This window comes from Monomorium pharaonis, chromosome 9, assembly GCF_013373865.1.
Source record: "Monomorium pharaonis isolate MP-MQ-018 chromosome 9, ASM1337386v2, whole genome shotgun sequence".
Lineage (NCBI taxonomy): Eukaryota > Metazoa > Arthropoda > Insecta > Hymenoptera > Formicidae > Monomorium > Monomorium pharaonis.
Window position 1 is genome coordinate 21,489,134 of NC_050475.1, and position 15,845 is coordinate 21,504,978.

The 15,845-nt window shown below is 35.1% G+C and overlaps 2 protein-coding genes across 2 annotated transcripts; both read right to left on the minus strand.

Annotated features, from left to right (window-relative positions):
* Nucleotides 1-2,011: 2,011 nt before the first annotated feature.
* Nucleotides 2,012-11,231, minus strand: LOC118647306 (profilin). Its single transcript, XM_036291935.1, has 2 exons — nucleotides 10,985-11,231; nucleotides 2,012-2,633 (listed from the first exon to the last, which is right to left on the minus strand). Exons 1-2 carry the CDS (start codon nucleotides 11,093-11,095, stop codon nucleotides 2,364-2,366), a joined length of 381 nt encoding a protein of 126 aa, XP_036147828.1. The 5' UTR covers nucleotides 11,096-11,231; the 3' UTR covers nucleotides 2,012-2,363.
* Nucleotides 11,232-11,953: 722 nt separating this feature from the next.
* On the minus strand, nucleotides 11,954-15,071 carry LOC105839948 (ribosomal RNA-processing protein 8). Its single transcript, XM_012686611.3, has 4 exons — nucleotides 14,784-15,071; nucleotides 12,958-13,805; nucleotides 12,645-12,881; nucleotides 11,954-12,577 (listed from the first exon to the last, which is right to left on the minus strand). Exons 1-4 carry the CDS (start codon nucleotides 14,850-14,852, stop codon nucleotides 12,364-12,366), a joined length of 1,368 nt encoding a protein of 455 aa, XP_012542065.2. The 5' UTR covers nucleotides 14,853-15,071; the 3' UTR covers nucleotides 11,954-12,363.
* Between the last annotated feature and the right edge of the window lie 774 nt (nucleotides 15,072-15,845).

A 15,845-nucleotide genomic window follows, 5' to 3' on the forward strand; every position in this document is an offset into this window, starting at 1 on the left:
GAAAAAAGTCACAAGTTTACGCGAGATATTAAAATTTTATAAATATATCTTACTTTAATGCACATATTGGATAAAAAATTTACATATTGGAAATTGCATTTTTTAAGTGTATCTTAATACTTTTATGCAGAACTGGAGAAATCATATGGCTTCTATTAAAAAAGATAATGAAATCATCATATCTTCACAACCAAGGATATAGTATTCCTCAAAACCATAAAATGTAACCCTCAATTATTTTTTACTATTTAGAATAACAAAGATATTTAAATTAGTTGTGACATCTGCATAAAGTGACTAATAATTTATATCTTAAATTTGTTTTTAAATTACATTAACAAAACGTTGGAGTGAGGCTTGAAAACGACAGCTTAATTAATTCGAGTTTCTGTTACATAAAATTTGTCTGTAACGCGAACGACAGAACTGTTTTATAGTGCCGCAATACTAATTCGCGACTGATCCGACCGATTACGTTTCACTGTTCGTTCTCTAGGTATACTGTTTTCTTCATCGCGTAATGCTTCATATCGTACTTTGATTGTCGGGGCGCGATATACTCGCTGGCGGTGTACACACGCGATCACTGCACGCTTGCATTTACGCACATGACCGCAACTTGTAATTCGAGTTTGCGATACAACATTACTGGCGTGAGTGACAATATCTGTGATGATAAAGCGATTGCTTATGCGACCACACGAACATGTTGAATCTCTTGTCGCGAGGAAACCTAACTAAAGTTAAAATTGGTTTTACACTGTTATATTTTTTCCTTTCTTGAAGGCTCGTCAGATTTCAGGTTTTACAATTTGATTACAACAAATATAACATAAATATTCTGAGAAAACAAAGTACTTACTCGGACTTTGTAAAAAGATTTCTTAAGAGTTCTCTGATTTTTTAGAGAATTTTATTGTGTATTCAAACTTTTAGATAACACATATTAAAGTATGGAAACACACATTTAAAATAAATTTATTGTTATCTTTCTCTGTTTTTTCTTGTATGACCGGGAAAAAATTAAGAATGATGATTACTTACGATATATCTTTATTATAATTAATATTGATATAAAAATAAGAATTTCATTCTTAATTAATATATACTTAGCCATACTCTGAGACCGTTTAATAAATTATTTAAAAAATTGTAACAGACAAAAATGTAAACAAAATAAATTTTCCTAGTAGATTGATGATAATATTTGACACTGAGGAATATAGCTACATCAAACTCATTTTACTAATCTCACTAAACTCAGAATTCTGCCATTTTTATACTAAAACTTTCAAAATTGACAAAAATTAACATATTTTATCTTGAGAACTGGAATATATCATTTGATCGATCTCTTCCTGCCAAACCTGTGTTTGCATTTTTCTAGACTGCTGTCGATTGCAATTTATGCGAATTATTGGAACGCAAGCAAACATGAATACTCAAACCAACGACCCAACTAAAGGGAGAACATTTTTTCCAATTGTAGAAACAGTTTGTGACGGGCGTGTGCGAAAACGCACATCGGTATAATAGAGGCATGTGCGAATGTCCGCGGGATGAGTATTGAGTGACAAGCCGATAATGATAAGCCCGTAGCGATGTGGAAGGGAAGCCTGCCGGTTAAATCGAAGCGACCGTGCGAGGGGAGTCATGAATAAACGTCGCGTTAATTGTCCGACACGTCCCACAGGTAGCGATGGGCCTAAGACACATTAGATCACTTAGATTTGATCATATGAAAATTTAGAATAGTGTCAAATATATCCTTAATTATATATATATATATATATATATATATATATATATATATATATATATATAAAAGAATCGTTTCTTCGGATTTTTCAGAAATTTTATTCAAAATTCTAGAAAGATTAGAGAATTCTGTAAGCTTTGAAATAAATTTATTTTATTATGTCTTTTTTCATAACAATTTATATAACATTGTCTTATCAATTTACTAACACACTCGTGATATTTTTTAATTGTCTAAATTATTTTATTAATATTTTTTTAATTTTGGCTCGCGAAGATCGTTTCACGTGTTTGCGAAATTAATAAAATTTTACCGCATGTCGTAAAAAGGATGAGACCGGAAGTTTTCGTTCGTGAATGGAGAAAAGGATTTCTAGAGGCAAATTTAAAGGAGACGGATTAACTTCTTCGTTGCCTTCACGAAAGTTGCAGTCCCTTTGCGCATAAAATATACGAAAATAAATATTCTCCAAGAAAAAAAAAATAGCGAAGAATTTTCTAACTGATAACATAAATTTTACTTTAAAATTGTCTCGGCGGTTTTTGTGACGAAGCTCTTTTATGTTATTTACAACGATTATTTCGGATGAAAGCTGTCATCATACCTAATAGCCGCAGGACACGAGGTATTCGCCCAGTTTTTCAACGACAGATGCGGCTTGCTGTGGCTGTATGGGGTCCTCGTACAGGGAAACAACTACGGCTTGCGTCGTCTTCATGCAATGAACGCCGACTTTGCCGAGTTTTGCCCTTATCACACGGTCCGTGCCCGACAGGTAGATGTACCTATTACCGGCTAAGGTAACCCCCGACGACGTCAGGATGTCTTGCTCTTCGAAACTCTGCACTAATTTCGCGAGCTCTTCTTTACTTACCTAGAAATAAAAATAAATTCCTTATTAGGATACACAGTGACTGCACGATGTCACACTTAAGCTAAATGTCTTTGGTGTATGTGTATTCCGGAGTTGCATGAAAAAGCCACGGTTTTTTTTATCGTAAAAGTTTATTCTGTGCTAATTGTCCGTGTTAATCGACTCTTTATTAAAGAATTTGTTCGTAAGAAAAGAGAATCAGAAGTATCCTATGTGAAAAAAATTACTCTCATTTGTATAGATGGAGATATAATATGATAAGGAAGATATTTATCTTTTAAGAAACTTCTTTCGTTCAAGCATAAATTTCTTGGAAACCAAACGACATGACAAAGATCTCAGATTTCAAAGCCAAGTGTCTCAGAGTCAATTACTCTTAACCCGTTCGTGCCTAATGGGTCGGTCGACATATAGAAGAGAGATAATCAACGATAAGAACCATAATTCACGTTAGCATCGATCCAATATGCTATAGCAATTGTTGCCAAGTATAGCGATCGTCCTACATCAAGTTGGATGACGACGAGCCCTTAATCTCGTCGAAGGTAACTGCCATAATCTTATCAAGGCTCGCTCTTTCGCCAGTAAAATCACGTTTGATGATACGAAATGGATTGCAAGGTGTTTATTCAAATTTTGTAAAAGAATTCCGTCAGAATTCCCGATTCTATTCCAAATTCTAGATAAGATTAGAGAATTTCTTAATGAAGTTTTGACATAAATTTTTCATATTATACTTTTTAATACTCTTTAGAGGAATACTCGGTTATTCCAATTTCTTGATAAACTTACTTATCAGATAAATATATGTGTCTTTATTTATTTAAGGAAATAAATGTAGATAGATACATGCTTACTTGATAGGTAAGTTTAAGTCAAGAAGTTGGAACAACCGGCTTTTAATCACAAATGTTCCAAAAATTTCTCTGAATTTCAATAAAATTCCATAAAAATTCATGATGTTCAAAAATAAATAAGAAATTTCCTGCAAATTTGAATTTTTCCCGGTTTTTCCCAATAGTAAACATCCTATAAGATTAGCAGCGTGAGCCTTTTTGTACTTTACATCGATCTTCTTTATTTAAAGTGGATTTCTTTTCCGGGGGAGGGGGAGAGATCGAGACAGAAATTTTGAGAGGTTTAATTTCTCCTCCAAAACACGATAAAAGTATGATACGGCAAAAGATAGACGTGTCTAAAAGCTATTCTTCATAAAATGATGTAGACGGAGCATCCATGAAAGCCGATCGATGGGCCTAAATGTTGACGCGCGTTGCAGTTAATCTGAGATGATCTAAAACGACCTTGAACTATAAGTGCACTCGATTACAGCGTCTTTGTATGGCCGGTCGCCGTCTTCTTTCTCACGGTTCTGCACATTCATGCACGCCCGGCTGACTTTGCTCTCTCTCGCACTCGCTCTCGCTCTCTCCCTCTTACCGTAACTATTTCCGCCGAAACGTCGCTTTAAAATACATTTACATTCCGGTCAAAGTGCAAATGCGTGAAATGTGTTTCACGAAAAAAAGTCGAAGCAAAATTCAACATTTTTTTTATCATTACTTTGTCGATTTTGATAGAAATAACACCCTCGATTAATTTCATACGAAAAACATACTTCCGCGAAATTCCCATATTGCTCATTTGTAACACACGGAAAAAATATGATTAAATTAACAAGATATATTTAATTAAGCAATTTTAGTGAAGGTAATAAAACTTTTAATCGTTGCAGTAATAAAATCAAATATTTTAGTATGCGATAAAAAAATTTTGATATGATAACTATAAAGATTCGATAAACATTTTCTACTTCTACAAAATTTTTAAAATAAACCGCCATTATATAGCGTAGTGAAGTAAATAAGCAAGATTTAATATTGAAAAATGGTTATAAAAATATTTAATAAATAAAAGACCTTTTTTGAGAAATTTATTATATTAAGAAATATATTTTATATTTCTTGATAAAATGGAATGCAAATGATAAATTCTAAATTGATGAAGAATTAATTAAGAGAGGGAACGTTTAACCGGTACTTTTTTTGCGCTTTTTGCTTACAGCGTCGTAGAAAGGAGGTCACGTCACCCTTGTAAGGATCCACTCTTTTAATATGCACGCTGCAATCGTGAATTATGTATTTAGTCATCGGCAAAGTTTGAGAAAAAATGCTATAATACCTTGCTTGATTTTCCTGTATATGTATATATATATACATATATACAGACAATATAATATTATATGTATATTATGTTTATCTCACATAATGTTTGTGAGTCAGAACTATAACGTTTTCCCTGACTCGTACTGATAATGAAAAAAAACTCGCTCGATTTATCGGAAGCGCGATAAAATGCAGTTATTCGATATTTTAGTCTATTGCATTAACAGAAAAAAAAATTTGTCTCTAGTTGTACTGATTCATAACGATGATTCACATACATAGTTTATTTATCAATTTCATTTATTTAATATCATAAAATTCAAGTAAAAATTACTTATATAATATTTTAGAAGCATAACTTATGCAACTTCAAAAAATAGAATAAAGAAACATAAAGAAAATATAAGTTTACATTGTATAAGATTCGCATTTTTACAATGTGATTTTTTTATAATCACACATACATTTAATATAATAAATTACATCACTAAAAAATATAAAGCTATTATCTTTTCTTATTTTAAATAAGTCAAAATAAAAAAAGATTTTCAAAGGCCATATATACACATCACACACTACATGCACATACATTTGCATTTTTATGAAGTTGTTTTATTTAAACTTTGGAGATAATTCAAAGTCATTAAACTATTAATCAGCAACCTCTGTAACTTTATAATAAGAAAAAAAAAACAAAATCTGTAATTTAATTTGGACTATTTATATTTGGCGATCAGATTTGACAGTTTTTATTTCTTAAAGACTAAAAAGAAATTATATTTCTTATACATTGATTTAATTTAGCGAAAATGCCAAATATAAAAATGTGAGTCACGATAAGACTCCGAGACCCATGACACGGGGCTACTTTCCAATATGGTACGACCCTGAGACCGATGAATCATTCCTTTGAAGCTGATGTTTCATCTTCGTTTAACCCTTTAGTTACAAATGTTATACATATACATACAGCTAACTCGAGAATTTTCCAGTAAAAGCAAATTCAGTCCTCTAAGTAAATAATAAGAGAGAATATATTATAAATTATTTATATACTTTTATATAATAAATTATAAATAAAATAAAAAGATTTCTCGCTTTTAATGTATGACATTATCATTATACCGATTGACATCCGAAAAAATCTATACATGATATGCAGTTGAAATATTTTGAAGTAAATATTACTATGTTAATGACAATTAAAAGCGATCTGATTTCATTATCAATTGGTTTTATAAAACGAAGTATCGAACGTTGTTCAGCTCTTTCCACATCAATTAAGTTACTTAATCGTGATAATTTAATATTGAGCTAATTAGAGCAGGTTGGAACTTTGCAAGATATTTCTACGAGAGTCGCTATGAGTCTCGCTCTGAGATAAATGCAAGATACGCCAAAACATATAATCTTATCTTAACAATGAATTCGCTAAACATTTTTTAAATGATGTAGTTAATTGCAATGCACGAGAAGGCCTTAGTAAGTCTCGAGTAAGTCATAGAATAAAATTAAGATCTCATTACTTATGTCAATAAAAACTTCGTTACAATGTGTATCTTTCTTTCAAGTATCAATATTAATTATATCAAGCATGAATACAAATATAATTACTTAGATTGTCGAGATATGCAAAAAATGTCAAATATTAAGTATCAAATAAAGAAAAAAAATTGTCTATTAAATTTTATGAAGAGATTTCCCTAAATCCTTTGCTTTATTATAAAATAAAGTCCTTTTTCACAATTGCATCCGAAAAAATTGAATTCAAAATAATTGATGCGAGAATAAAGTCGAATCATTTGCTTGCCTTTTTCGAAGCACCTGCATTATTCGCGTGGCGTTTCCGTCTTATAAGGAGTATTAATTTATATCCGATCTCAGAGCAGAGACCTTGTCCTAAATTTTAATGAAACTTTTAATCTACCCAGGGTTCCGAAACTCACAAATAAGATTAACAAGAAGGGCAAGGGGGAAGAGGACTAGCGAGTGAGAGAGGGCAATCCGGAAGAAAATCTGAGCAATATATTTTTATTCTTTTTAATAGTACTCGTTTAATTTGTCAATATATACTTTGTTCAATATTCAACATTAAATTCAATATTATAAAGTGCATGGATTTTAGAGGAAATAACGATTAAAATAATCAAGACACGATTGTATGTTAAATGTTTTTAAACGGGAAAGAACGCGATAAAACGGAGCTTGTCAAAATGCAATAATTTTCATATGCGTTATCACGTAATACGCGTGCCAGAACAATTAGTTTATTATAATTTACCGTTATTTTAAAATAAAACTTGTTTAAAAATAATTAAGATAAGACGGAGACGTATACAATTATACTCAATTAAAATCGAGAAAAAGGTCCTCTCCTCTCTCCAAAATACTGTAAAGAATTTAGTTTACGAATATATTACATCTCAGGTAGGAATTGAGGATGGATATGGATGCCTGATAGTTAAATTACGATAATAAATTATGATAATTGAAAGACGAAGAAATATTTTTTTCCTGAGACCAGGACCTGCTCTCGGCGGCCCTGTTCGCGACGCGAGGTTGCTGGCCGACCAATCGACAGACCGATCGGCCGGGCTATCGGCCAGCCGGCCGGCGTCGCCATTTTGGCATTGACGATCAGAAAGCGTGCGCGCCGAGGCCACGCTGCAGCTGGCGACCTTTATTTTCATGCTAGCGACAGCTTCTCGAGTGGTCATGTGCGATCTCTCCTAACCTAACCTGTTCTAATCTAATCTACAATTGTTTTTCTGATTTGGGGATATCGATAAGAATTCCGCCCCTCACGAAAGTTTCGAGCAGCGATTCTTAACTGTACCTAATTTAAAGCCATATAGTTTACCATCTAGTCATCGGGAAACTTTTGATAAATTTTTAGTTGGTTACTTCAAATATTGACGCGCTATTTTGCGCAATGTTATGCAAAGTCTACAATATCAGCAGGAGTAATGAAGTAGTAAGGAATAAGAATAACAACTGACCAATTAAAAACCGTAGTAGGAGTAAACGAAATGGGCAAATCTTATTTCTTATTTCATATTTCTTACTTCTTACTCCTACTCCATTACTCCTGCTGACATTGTAGACCTTGCATTACGCTTTATTTATCTCATATTATAATTCTAAAGGTACATTGCAAATAACAGTCATCTTAATGATAAAATTACCGACAGAATTCGCGATGAGGTTTAAAAATGCAAGGTGGAGGGCGCAACAATCACGATAGCAGCTTTCACTGGCGGAGATTCATCGAGTCACAAAATTCTTTTTTTTTTTTTTATATTTTTAAAAATCAACCGTTGTGTAACATCGAGACACGACAATAAAACATAGAATAAACTTCTGGAAATGACTTGCAGTCATATGCATATATATCACTTAAAATGGAGAATGACACCAGCTCTATAAATATAATTGTACTTTATAAAAAAATATGCATGTTTTATGCGGAGACGAGTTGTCCACAAGAGATTTACATTAAAGTTATACAATTTCATCTACGACTACTCTACTCATGAATTATAAACTCTTGTAATATCAATGGTACTAAATCAATAAATAGTGATTTTATAATAATCAATTTAATAATATCTGTATTAAATTGAATTAAAATATAAATTTGTAAATATGTTTTCACGATATTTATTTTTGATAGATATCGGCATTTAACAAATTTATTCTGACTTTCAATTAATTCTTATTAATTAAAGAAAAAATTCAAATATAAATAACGTATGTCTCTTCTCTCTTAAAAAAAGGTTTGTGTGTGCTTATTAAAAATAAATGAAGAGCCGATTGTTCCAACTTGTTGGTAAACTTACCTATCAGATAAATATGTGTCTTTATTTATTTAGAATAGAAAAAAAATGAAGATAGACACATGCTTACCTGATAGGTAAGTTTACCAAGAAGTTAAAGCAACCAGCCCTAAGAAACTAATACAATAAGGTCATAAACATATATCAACTTTCTTTCATGTTAACAAAAACAAGAGCTATCGCTGAAAGTGCACAACACGTAATGGAATATATATGTATACACGAAGTATCGGCAAAATGAGCGAATTAAACTCTAATTAGTGTTTAACTAAAATCTTAATTTAAAGAATAAATTATAATTTGAGAAGCACATTAGCAATTTCAGCTTGAGAACAAACGGTAATATATTGATGTTAGATAGTCTTTATTAATTTGATATTTGGATTAAAATATCCTCTACATGACAGTCTGTTCCCATTCCCTGTATTTCGGAGAGTTCAAAATTATAACAAGTCACGAAGTGATTATTCGATCGTTTCAAGGAGCTGCTCTTTAAGGAAGTTGGAGAATGTAAAGTGTACCTTTCGAAGTGATCAGACACGCGGTATATTTCGAGATTTTCGTATAATTTTGAGTGAATATTTTCGAAATATAAGAGATCAGAACAGACTTTACGAACACCCTGTACATGCATATCCGGCGTATCGGCAGAATCGCACGCACCCGCCTACGTGACCGTCGTTAGGTTAACCTACAAACTCCATTCGATTAACTGCATCGAGTGACGAGAAAGAGAGGGAGAGGGAGAGACAGAGAAAGAGAACCGTTCTCATCCAAAATCCGCGTCAATATGGCGCACTGAATGCGATCGCATTCAGATGGCAAGGATCGTCGTGATCGCCGATGAGAATGGACCACCATTTCTACATTGGCGAGGCGACAACGCGACGGTGTCCGGCGAGTTGTTAGAAGGCGGCCATGTTAAGCGTCATCGTGGTGTGCCGCCGCCGCCACCGCCGCCGCCGCCACCGCCAATGCCGAAAAACCGTTGCGCGATGTCTCCTCGAGTAAACGCGGGCGAGCGGAAGCGGAAGGAGCGTAAATTTCGGACACGTGGGCGTGAGGAAATCGCGATCTCGCGACCTCGCGACTCGCTGCCGCCGCCACCGCCGTCGCGAAGAAATGCAGTTTCCCCCGTCTCTCGCGACTCCAGCGTGCACGACCCGTCGATGAGCGGGCGGTGAGAGAGGGGAACGAGCTCGAACTGATTTTCGACTTTACCGTCGTGCGAAAACGTAACGGAATTCTCGCGCGCAAGCCGCGATGAGAACCGCCACCGTCGCAGCCGCCACCGCCGGCTGACACGCCGCCACACCCTTCTCGAGGCGCTCGTCTCTCCGTCTCGTTCGTTCGACGGAATCGATCCTCGGAGACCGGCGAGAACGTAGACGCACTTGAACGTTCCATGTGCCGAGGATTCTCTCTCTCTCTCTCTCTCTCTCGTCGGTCTCGTACAACGACGAAAGAGTGCAGCAAGCACACTCGCGTGCACTCAGTTACGTTCCGATCGATCTGTCGTCGCGTGTCTCCGAGGAACATGTCCGCCGTCGCCGTCTCCGAGAGACTCGTCATCGTCCGTTCCATGGACTCCCGCAAACGTGACAATATTCGCCGATGACGATATACAGGGTGCGCATAGCGACAGAGGCCGACCAACTGACCGGCCGGCCGGTCAGCCAGCCAGCCGGCCGGCAGGCAGGCGGTCGTACAGTCGTGCACACGTCTACGTGGCATATTTCGGGGTTAGAAAGCGATCGGTTGCACGACGTGGATTCAGGGCTCACTCGTTCGAACCGGTTCGCACGTATCGCGCTCAGGCCCCGAGGAACGCGAGGAAGCGAGAGAACCGCGCGCGCGAACGATCCCGTCGGAGCACATCTGTCCTCCTTCCTTCTTTCTTGCGCTCCCGCGCTGCTCTCCTCTCGGAGCGGGAGCCGCCGCGTTGTTGCGCTCCTTCCCTCGCGCCGACAAACCCGCGCTCTTCTCTCTCTCGTGCCTTACCGGAGGGCTCTTTGCTCCGCCGCACTTTCCCTTTTATCGAGGGGGGCGTGCTACCAAATCTATTTGTCCCGTCTCTCCCTCGTTTCTCGCGCTTCTCGACTATCTCCCACTCGTTCGATCTCTCTCTCTCTCTCTCTCTCGTTCTCTTTTTTTCCCGCTCGTTCTCTCACACTTACTCTTACACTCTTTCTCTCTCTCTCTCTCTCATTCTCTTTTACTCGCTCGCTCTCTCTCTCTCTCTCTCTCTCTCTCTCTCTCTCTCTCTCTCTCTCTCTCTCTCTCTCTCTCTCTCTCTCGCGTTCTCTCTCTACTGTTTCTCGGTATATTCTCTTACGAAGCTGCTACTCACTTCGAAGCCCTCGGATTTCGCCCACACATTGCCATCGTGTCCGGCGATCGCCGCTTTGGTAACACACCTAGACGCGAGCAGCTGCTTATCAACGTAATCCTGCCAGCTCATTTTTGAACACAACGGAGGGGAGGAGAAGGCGACCGAAAAAACCGTTCACTACGCCACACTTATACGACCACAACCCGTCACCGACTGCCTCGTCTCGCGACTACCGATACGTACTCCGAAACGCCGGTCGTTCCGTCACGTTCCCCCCCTTCCCTTTCAATTCTACTCCTTGCCCCTCCCAGCGTCTATTGCCGTCATCGCAATAGTAGTCTTTCGCAGTTACGTTGCTCCCTCTACCGGACGTATTCATAACCGTCGACACATGGGGGTTCTAGGGACATTTGATTAAACTCTGATCGATTATGAAAGAAAGGCATTTCGATATTTATATTATTCACAATTTTACACAAATAATGCTCTATATTCTATAAAACGATTATGATTATAAGTGTAAAAAATTTGTAATTTTTTTGTTACTTAACTATTTTATTATTATACGCGTTGCAAATCGATTTCGGGCACACGTAACCAATCAGAAAATTTCACTTGAAATTGACCAATTGGCGACGTGGACAACTAGGTGCATTAATAATTAAACGGAGTCAAACTTTTGAATATGTTTTCGCTGCTATAGCCGCATTATCGAAAATTAATGAAAAAAAGATAAATATTAGTCTTTATTCGTTTGCATAAAATTGCAACTTAACGTAACTTTTTAATAAAATATGCCTCAGGAAGTTTAGAAACGTAATCTTATGAATTCTTCTATTGTACATAGTCGTATCTTACTAAAAAGTTTTCTGTGACAATAATAAAATCCAAATTTGAGGACTCTCCCAAATCTCCAGTAACTCTGGCTTGCGATAACTAAAGTTTAATTTATGAGACCAATAAACATAATAATTAATACACCATAAATTGTACTCTTTATAGATATATTTTCATTTCAAAACCGGTATATAAAATTATTAAATCTCTTTCATCTCTTACATACATTACATAAACTGTATTTTCAACAGGACAATATGTTTCAAAGATTAACATATATTGTTTGAACAGAAACATAAAGTAATCATTCACAAACATTTGATATATAAGTTCATTACTTATTATAATACTTAAAAATAAATCATAAGACCAATAAAACATGAAACATTAAGTGTCAAAAGCTTTTAAAAACAAGTGCTTCTTTTTAAATCAAATAAATTTTTCTTATTACAAGAAAGAAACTTTAGTTTCATAAAAAATAAAATAAAATTGTTTATATATAACAACTTAAAATCTCTTATGTAAAAAAACAAATTGTTGCTAAATAGCATAATAAAATTTTATCGTTTTTTATACAAACAAGATTTCAGCGTAATTGAAGGGGACTTCTTTTTTTTCATATTTATATCCTTTTCTTTTTTAAAATCCAGAAAATAAAACAAGTCATAAGACAAATCTTTCCATGTGTTTTTAAAGCCGTAATTACGCAGCTGTCTTATAAAATCTTTTATGTCCTCAAATCTGCTTCCAATTTCGGCTATTTTCAAGATACCGCTAAATTTATTGGAACAAAAAAAGCATTAATTTCTCATTGTAATTTTAATTAAAAAATATTACTTACTCGATTTTAAGAACTCTGTTAGCTTCCATTATATAATCGTTAAGATTAGATCCCATTAGTGAGAGAGAAAATACAACAACATCAACACTATTCATTCGTAAAGGGGTATGAGCCATGTCACAGGCTTTCACTCTATCATTCAGAGCGACGAAATCAAACGAATGTACTGTATGAGGAACAGAAATAGCGAGTCGTGCCTCACCACATCCAAAATCGGCGATCACATTATCCAATGGTCTGCAATTATCAAGCCATGTTGTAATGTTCAAGTTTACATAAATTTTATTTAAAAATTAAGATATAATATACAAACAGTTCCAAAATCGACGATATTATAACATCCAGTGGATTTAGTGGCCACTGTTCAAGCTGCCATTTATATCCCATCTGATAAGCCTTGAAAGCGTTAGGGTTCTCTTTAAAATAACGCTTAGATTGCGAGCTGTTATTGTCACACAACATTTCGTTTATAGATCTAAATCTAACCGCTGTTAACTGTGCCATTACTCTATCCTTCAAAGTCTGTTTTGCTTGCGACTTTCTGATAAGCATCTCTTCCAATTGTTTAATTTTCATCATATGCTTATTCAATTTTAATATCTCGTCAGGTTTTACCTCCTGTGTCTCTGTCTTAGTCAACATCCGTTTCATCTTCTTTTCAGTCATCTTTTTAAATTTCTCAATTTTTGTTTTCTTAGACTCAAAATCAACCGATTCCTTTACAGGCATCTGTAAATTCTTACTTCTTTCCTTTGCATCACTGACTTCCACAGCATGCTTATTCGTGAGATCAAGATTCGTGTTTTGTTTTCGCTTGTTATTTTTCATCTTGCCTTTTGTTTTACTATTTGCTTTTTCAAGTACCTCTGATGTTTTGTTATCGTCTTTTAAATATTTTATGCAAATGTCAGATTTTTCTGTCTTGTTTGCACCATATTTATTCTTATTTTTCATTTTGCGTTTTGTCTTATCATCTATATTAATTTGTACTTGTACTTCCAATTTCTTTTTATCTTCTTTTGAATACTTTGTTGAATCATGTAATCCCTTCGTATCTTCTACAAATTTATTTTTAGAAGCATGCTTTTTCTTCTTATTATTTTGCTTGCTTGTAAATGTATACTTTATTATTTCATTAGATGCATCTTTCTTTTTTTGTTTCTAAAATAAAAATTAAAAAATTCTCATGTGAAAAAAAATTATATATGCATCAATAAGAGTAATTAACAGCAATCTAATTAAAAACAATCTTGTGACAATTCAATAACAGTTAAGCAACTCATTAAGTCCTCTTATATGCTTTAGACAAATATGATCTCTAAGAGCTGATAATTATTTCAATTTCTTAGCAAACTTACCAATCAGGTAAGCATGTGTCTATCTTCTTTTTTTTATAAATAGACACATATTTACCTGATCAGTAAATTTACCAAGTTGGAACAACTGACCCGTAATATAAAATAATTGCTTGCTTTATATCTGATATCAAGTTTTATCTCTTTCTTTATTTTTAACTAATATTTTTGCCTATATTAAAGAGATTTTATAAACTATTGAGAAAAGATTAAAATTTGCAATATACTTCCAATTTTATACCCATTCATAGTTATTAAAAAATACACTTTTAAGTTACTGAATAACTTAACATTGTTTTTTAACAGCCAATATTTGAACTTTTCTCTTTGTAGTTTGGAATTTTCAATTTTAGAGCATAAAAGATATATTTTTTCTTAGGTCACTTTTGTTTCAAAGTTATGAATTCTATACGAAAACAAATTTTTCTTTCATTTTATCAGCTATTTTGGCATATACAATTTCTGTTATGAATAACTACGTAAATTTTCTAGAGATATGTAAGAATCCGTGAATTTTTATACTTGTGAAAGTAATGTAATAACTCAAACATGAATAAACCCCTCTCCCTAGCGTAAAAAAATGCCTAAAAACAACATGTATAGAGTTGTTAATTTATACGATTATTGCCAATTAGATTACTGCTAGACAAGGCCCTTAATACTTCTTTTTCTTTTGCATATCACCCGAAATACATAAAATAAAAAAATCCGAATAACATAAAATAAAAAAACGAGAGACTCGTTGCACATAATTACGTTAAAAAATCGAGTGAGAATTGATTACCTTCGTGACGTTTACATTATTTTCAGTAGGCGTTTCTAGATCTCGTACATTTCTTTTTAATCTCGCCATTTCGTCAAGTTAAGAAGAAGATTACAACCGTTTAACGTTAACCCATCGAATGTGACGATTGTTCGAAATTCGTTCTCGTTTCGCAAGAGATATTAACGAAATTTGTTACTGCACTGCACCTTTTGCACCTCCAAAAGATGGACATCTATAGGTGCCTTTTCACGCTGACGACGCTTCACGCTCATTTTCAGCGTCAAGAGACATCACGTGACAAAAATGACGAATGGGTATCTTTATTTTTAGTCACGTGGATGTCTTTTGACGCTGAAAATTGAGCGTTAAGCGTGAAAAGGCACCTTTATGGTTGTTCGCGTCGCCATGTGCCCCGACATGCTCCTACTCACTCCAACGCACTTTAATAGATTGGCGTATGTCTGCGGTGAGTTCCGGCAAACGCATGCGGTGACCAATCAGCAACCAGGCGCAGGTCGGGTTCCGGCAAGTCACAGCAAGTGCTTGAATTCTGATTGGTCACCGCATGTGACGCGAACAGACCCTTCGTTGTAGGGAGCGCCCCGATTGACCACGTTGCAATTGACCACACCATTTACAGCAATAGCCTAGTTTACACCGAGCACTTTGGTACGCGTATCAAATAGTGAATTTAAGCTGATCAGCCAATGATTAAACACATTCACTAGTTATTTACTATTGGATACGCGTACCAAGTGCTTGGTGTAAACCAAAGCAATGAATGCTTAGAGTTTTTCCGTTGGACCGCCAATTAAAAAAGCGGTGGTCAATTGGGACGTAGTCAATCGGGGCGCTCCCTATACAGTGCTTGTATTGTCCAGACTCGGCTTTGCACGAGAACATGAACATTTAATAATTTTTTTATCAATATTTTTTATAATTAATACATTATAAATTTCATATGGATTACTGTATAAATCGCTTGACTTCAGACATAAAAATATTAAACTTGTTTTTTCTTCATCATCACCTGTGATATGCCACTGTACATCAAGTGATGTGCATTCACAACATTTTCTC

What these genes read in the sequence shown, in the direction of transcription:
- LOC118647306 (XM_036291935.1), bottom strand. Translation starts at nt 11,095, where the DNA reads ATGAGCTGGCAGGATTACGTTGATAAGCAGCTGCTCGCGTCTAGGTGT. An exon ending in CGAAATCCGAGGGCTTCGAA is followed by an intron (nt 2,634 to 10,984) that starts GTGAGTAGCAGC and finishes TTTTATTTCTAG; the next exon opens with GTAAGTAAAGAAGAGCTCGC.
- LOC105839948 (XM_012686611.3), bottom strand. Translation starts at nt 14,852, where the DNA reads ATGGCGAGATTAAAAAGAAATGTACGAGATCTAGAAACGCCTACTGAA. An exon ending in ATAATGTAAACGTCACGAAG is followed by an intron (nt 13,806 to 14,783) that starts GTAATCAATTCT and finishes TTTTTATTTTAG; the next exon opens with AAACAAAAAAAGAAAGATGC. An exon ending in ATATCGTCGATTTTGGAACT is followed by an intron (nt 12,882 to 12,957) that starts GTTTGTATATTA and finishes TGATAATTGCAG; the next exon opens with ACCATTGGATAATGTGATCG.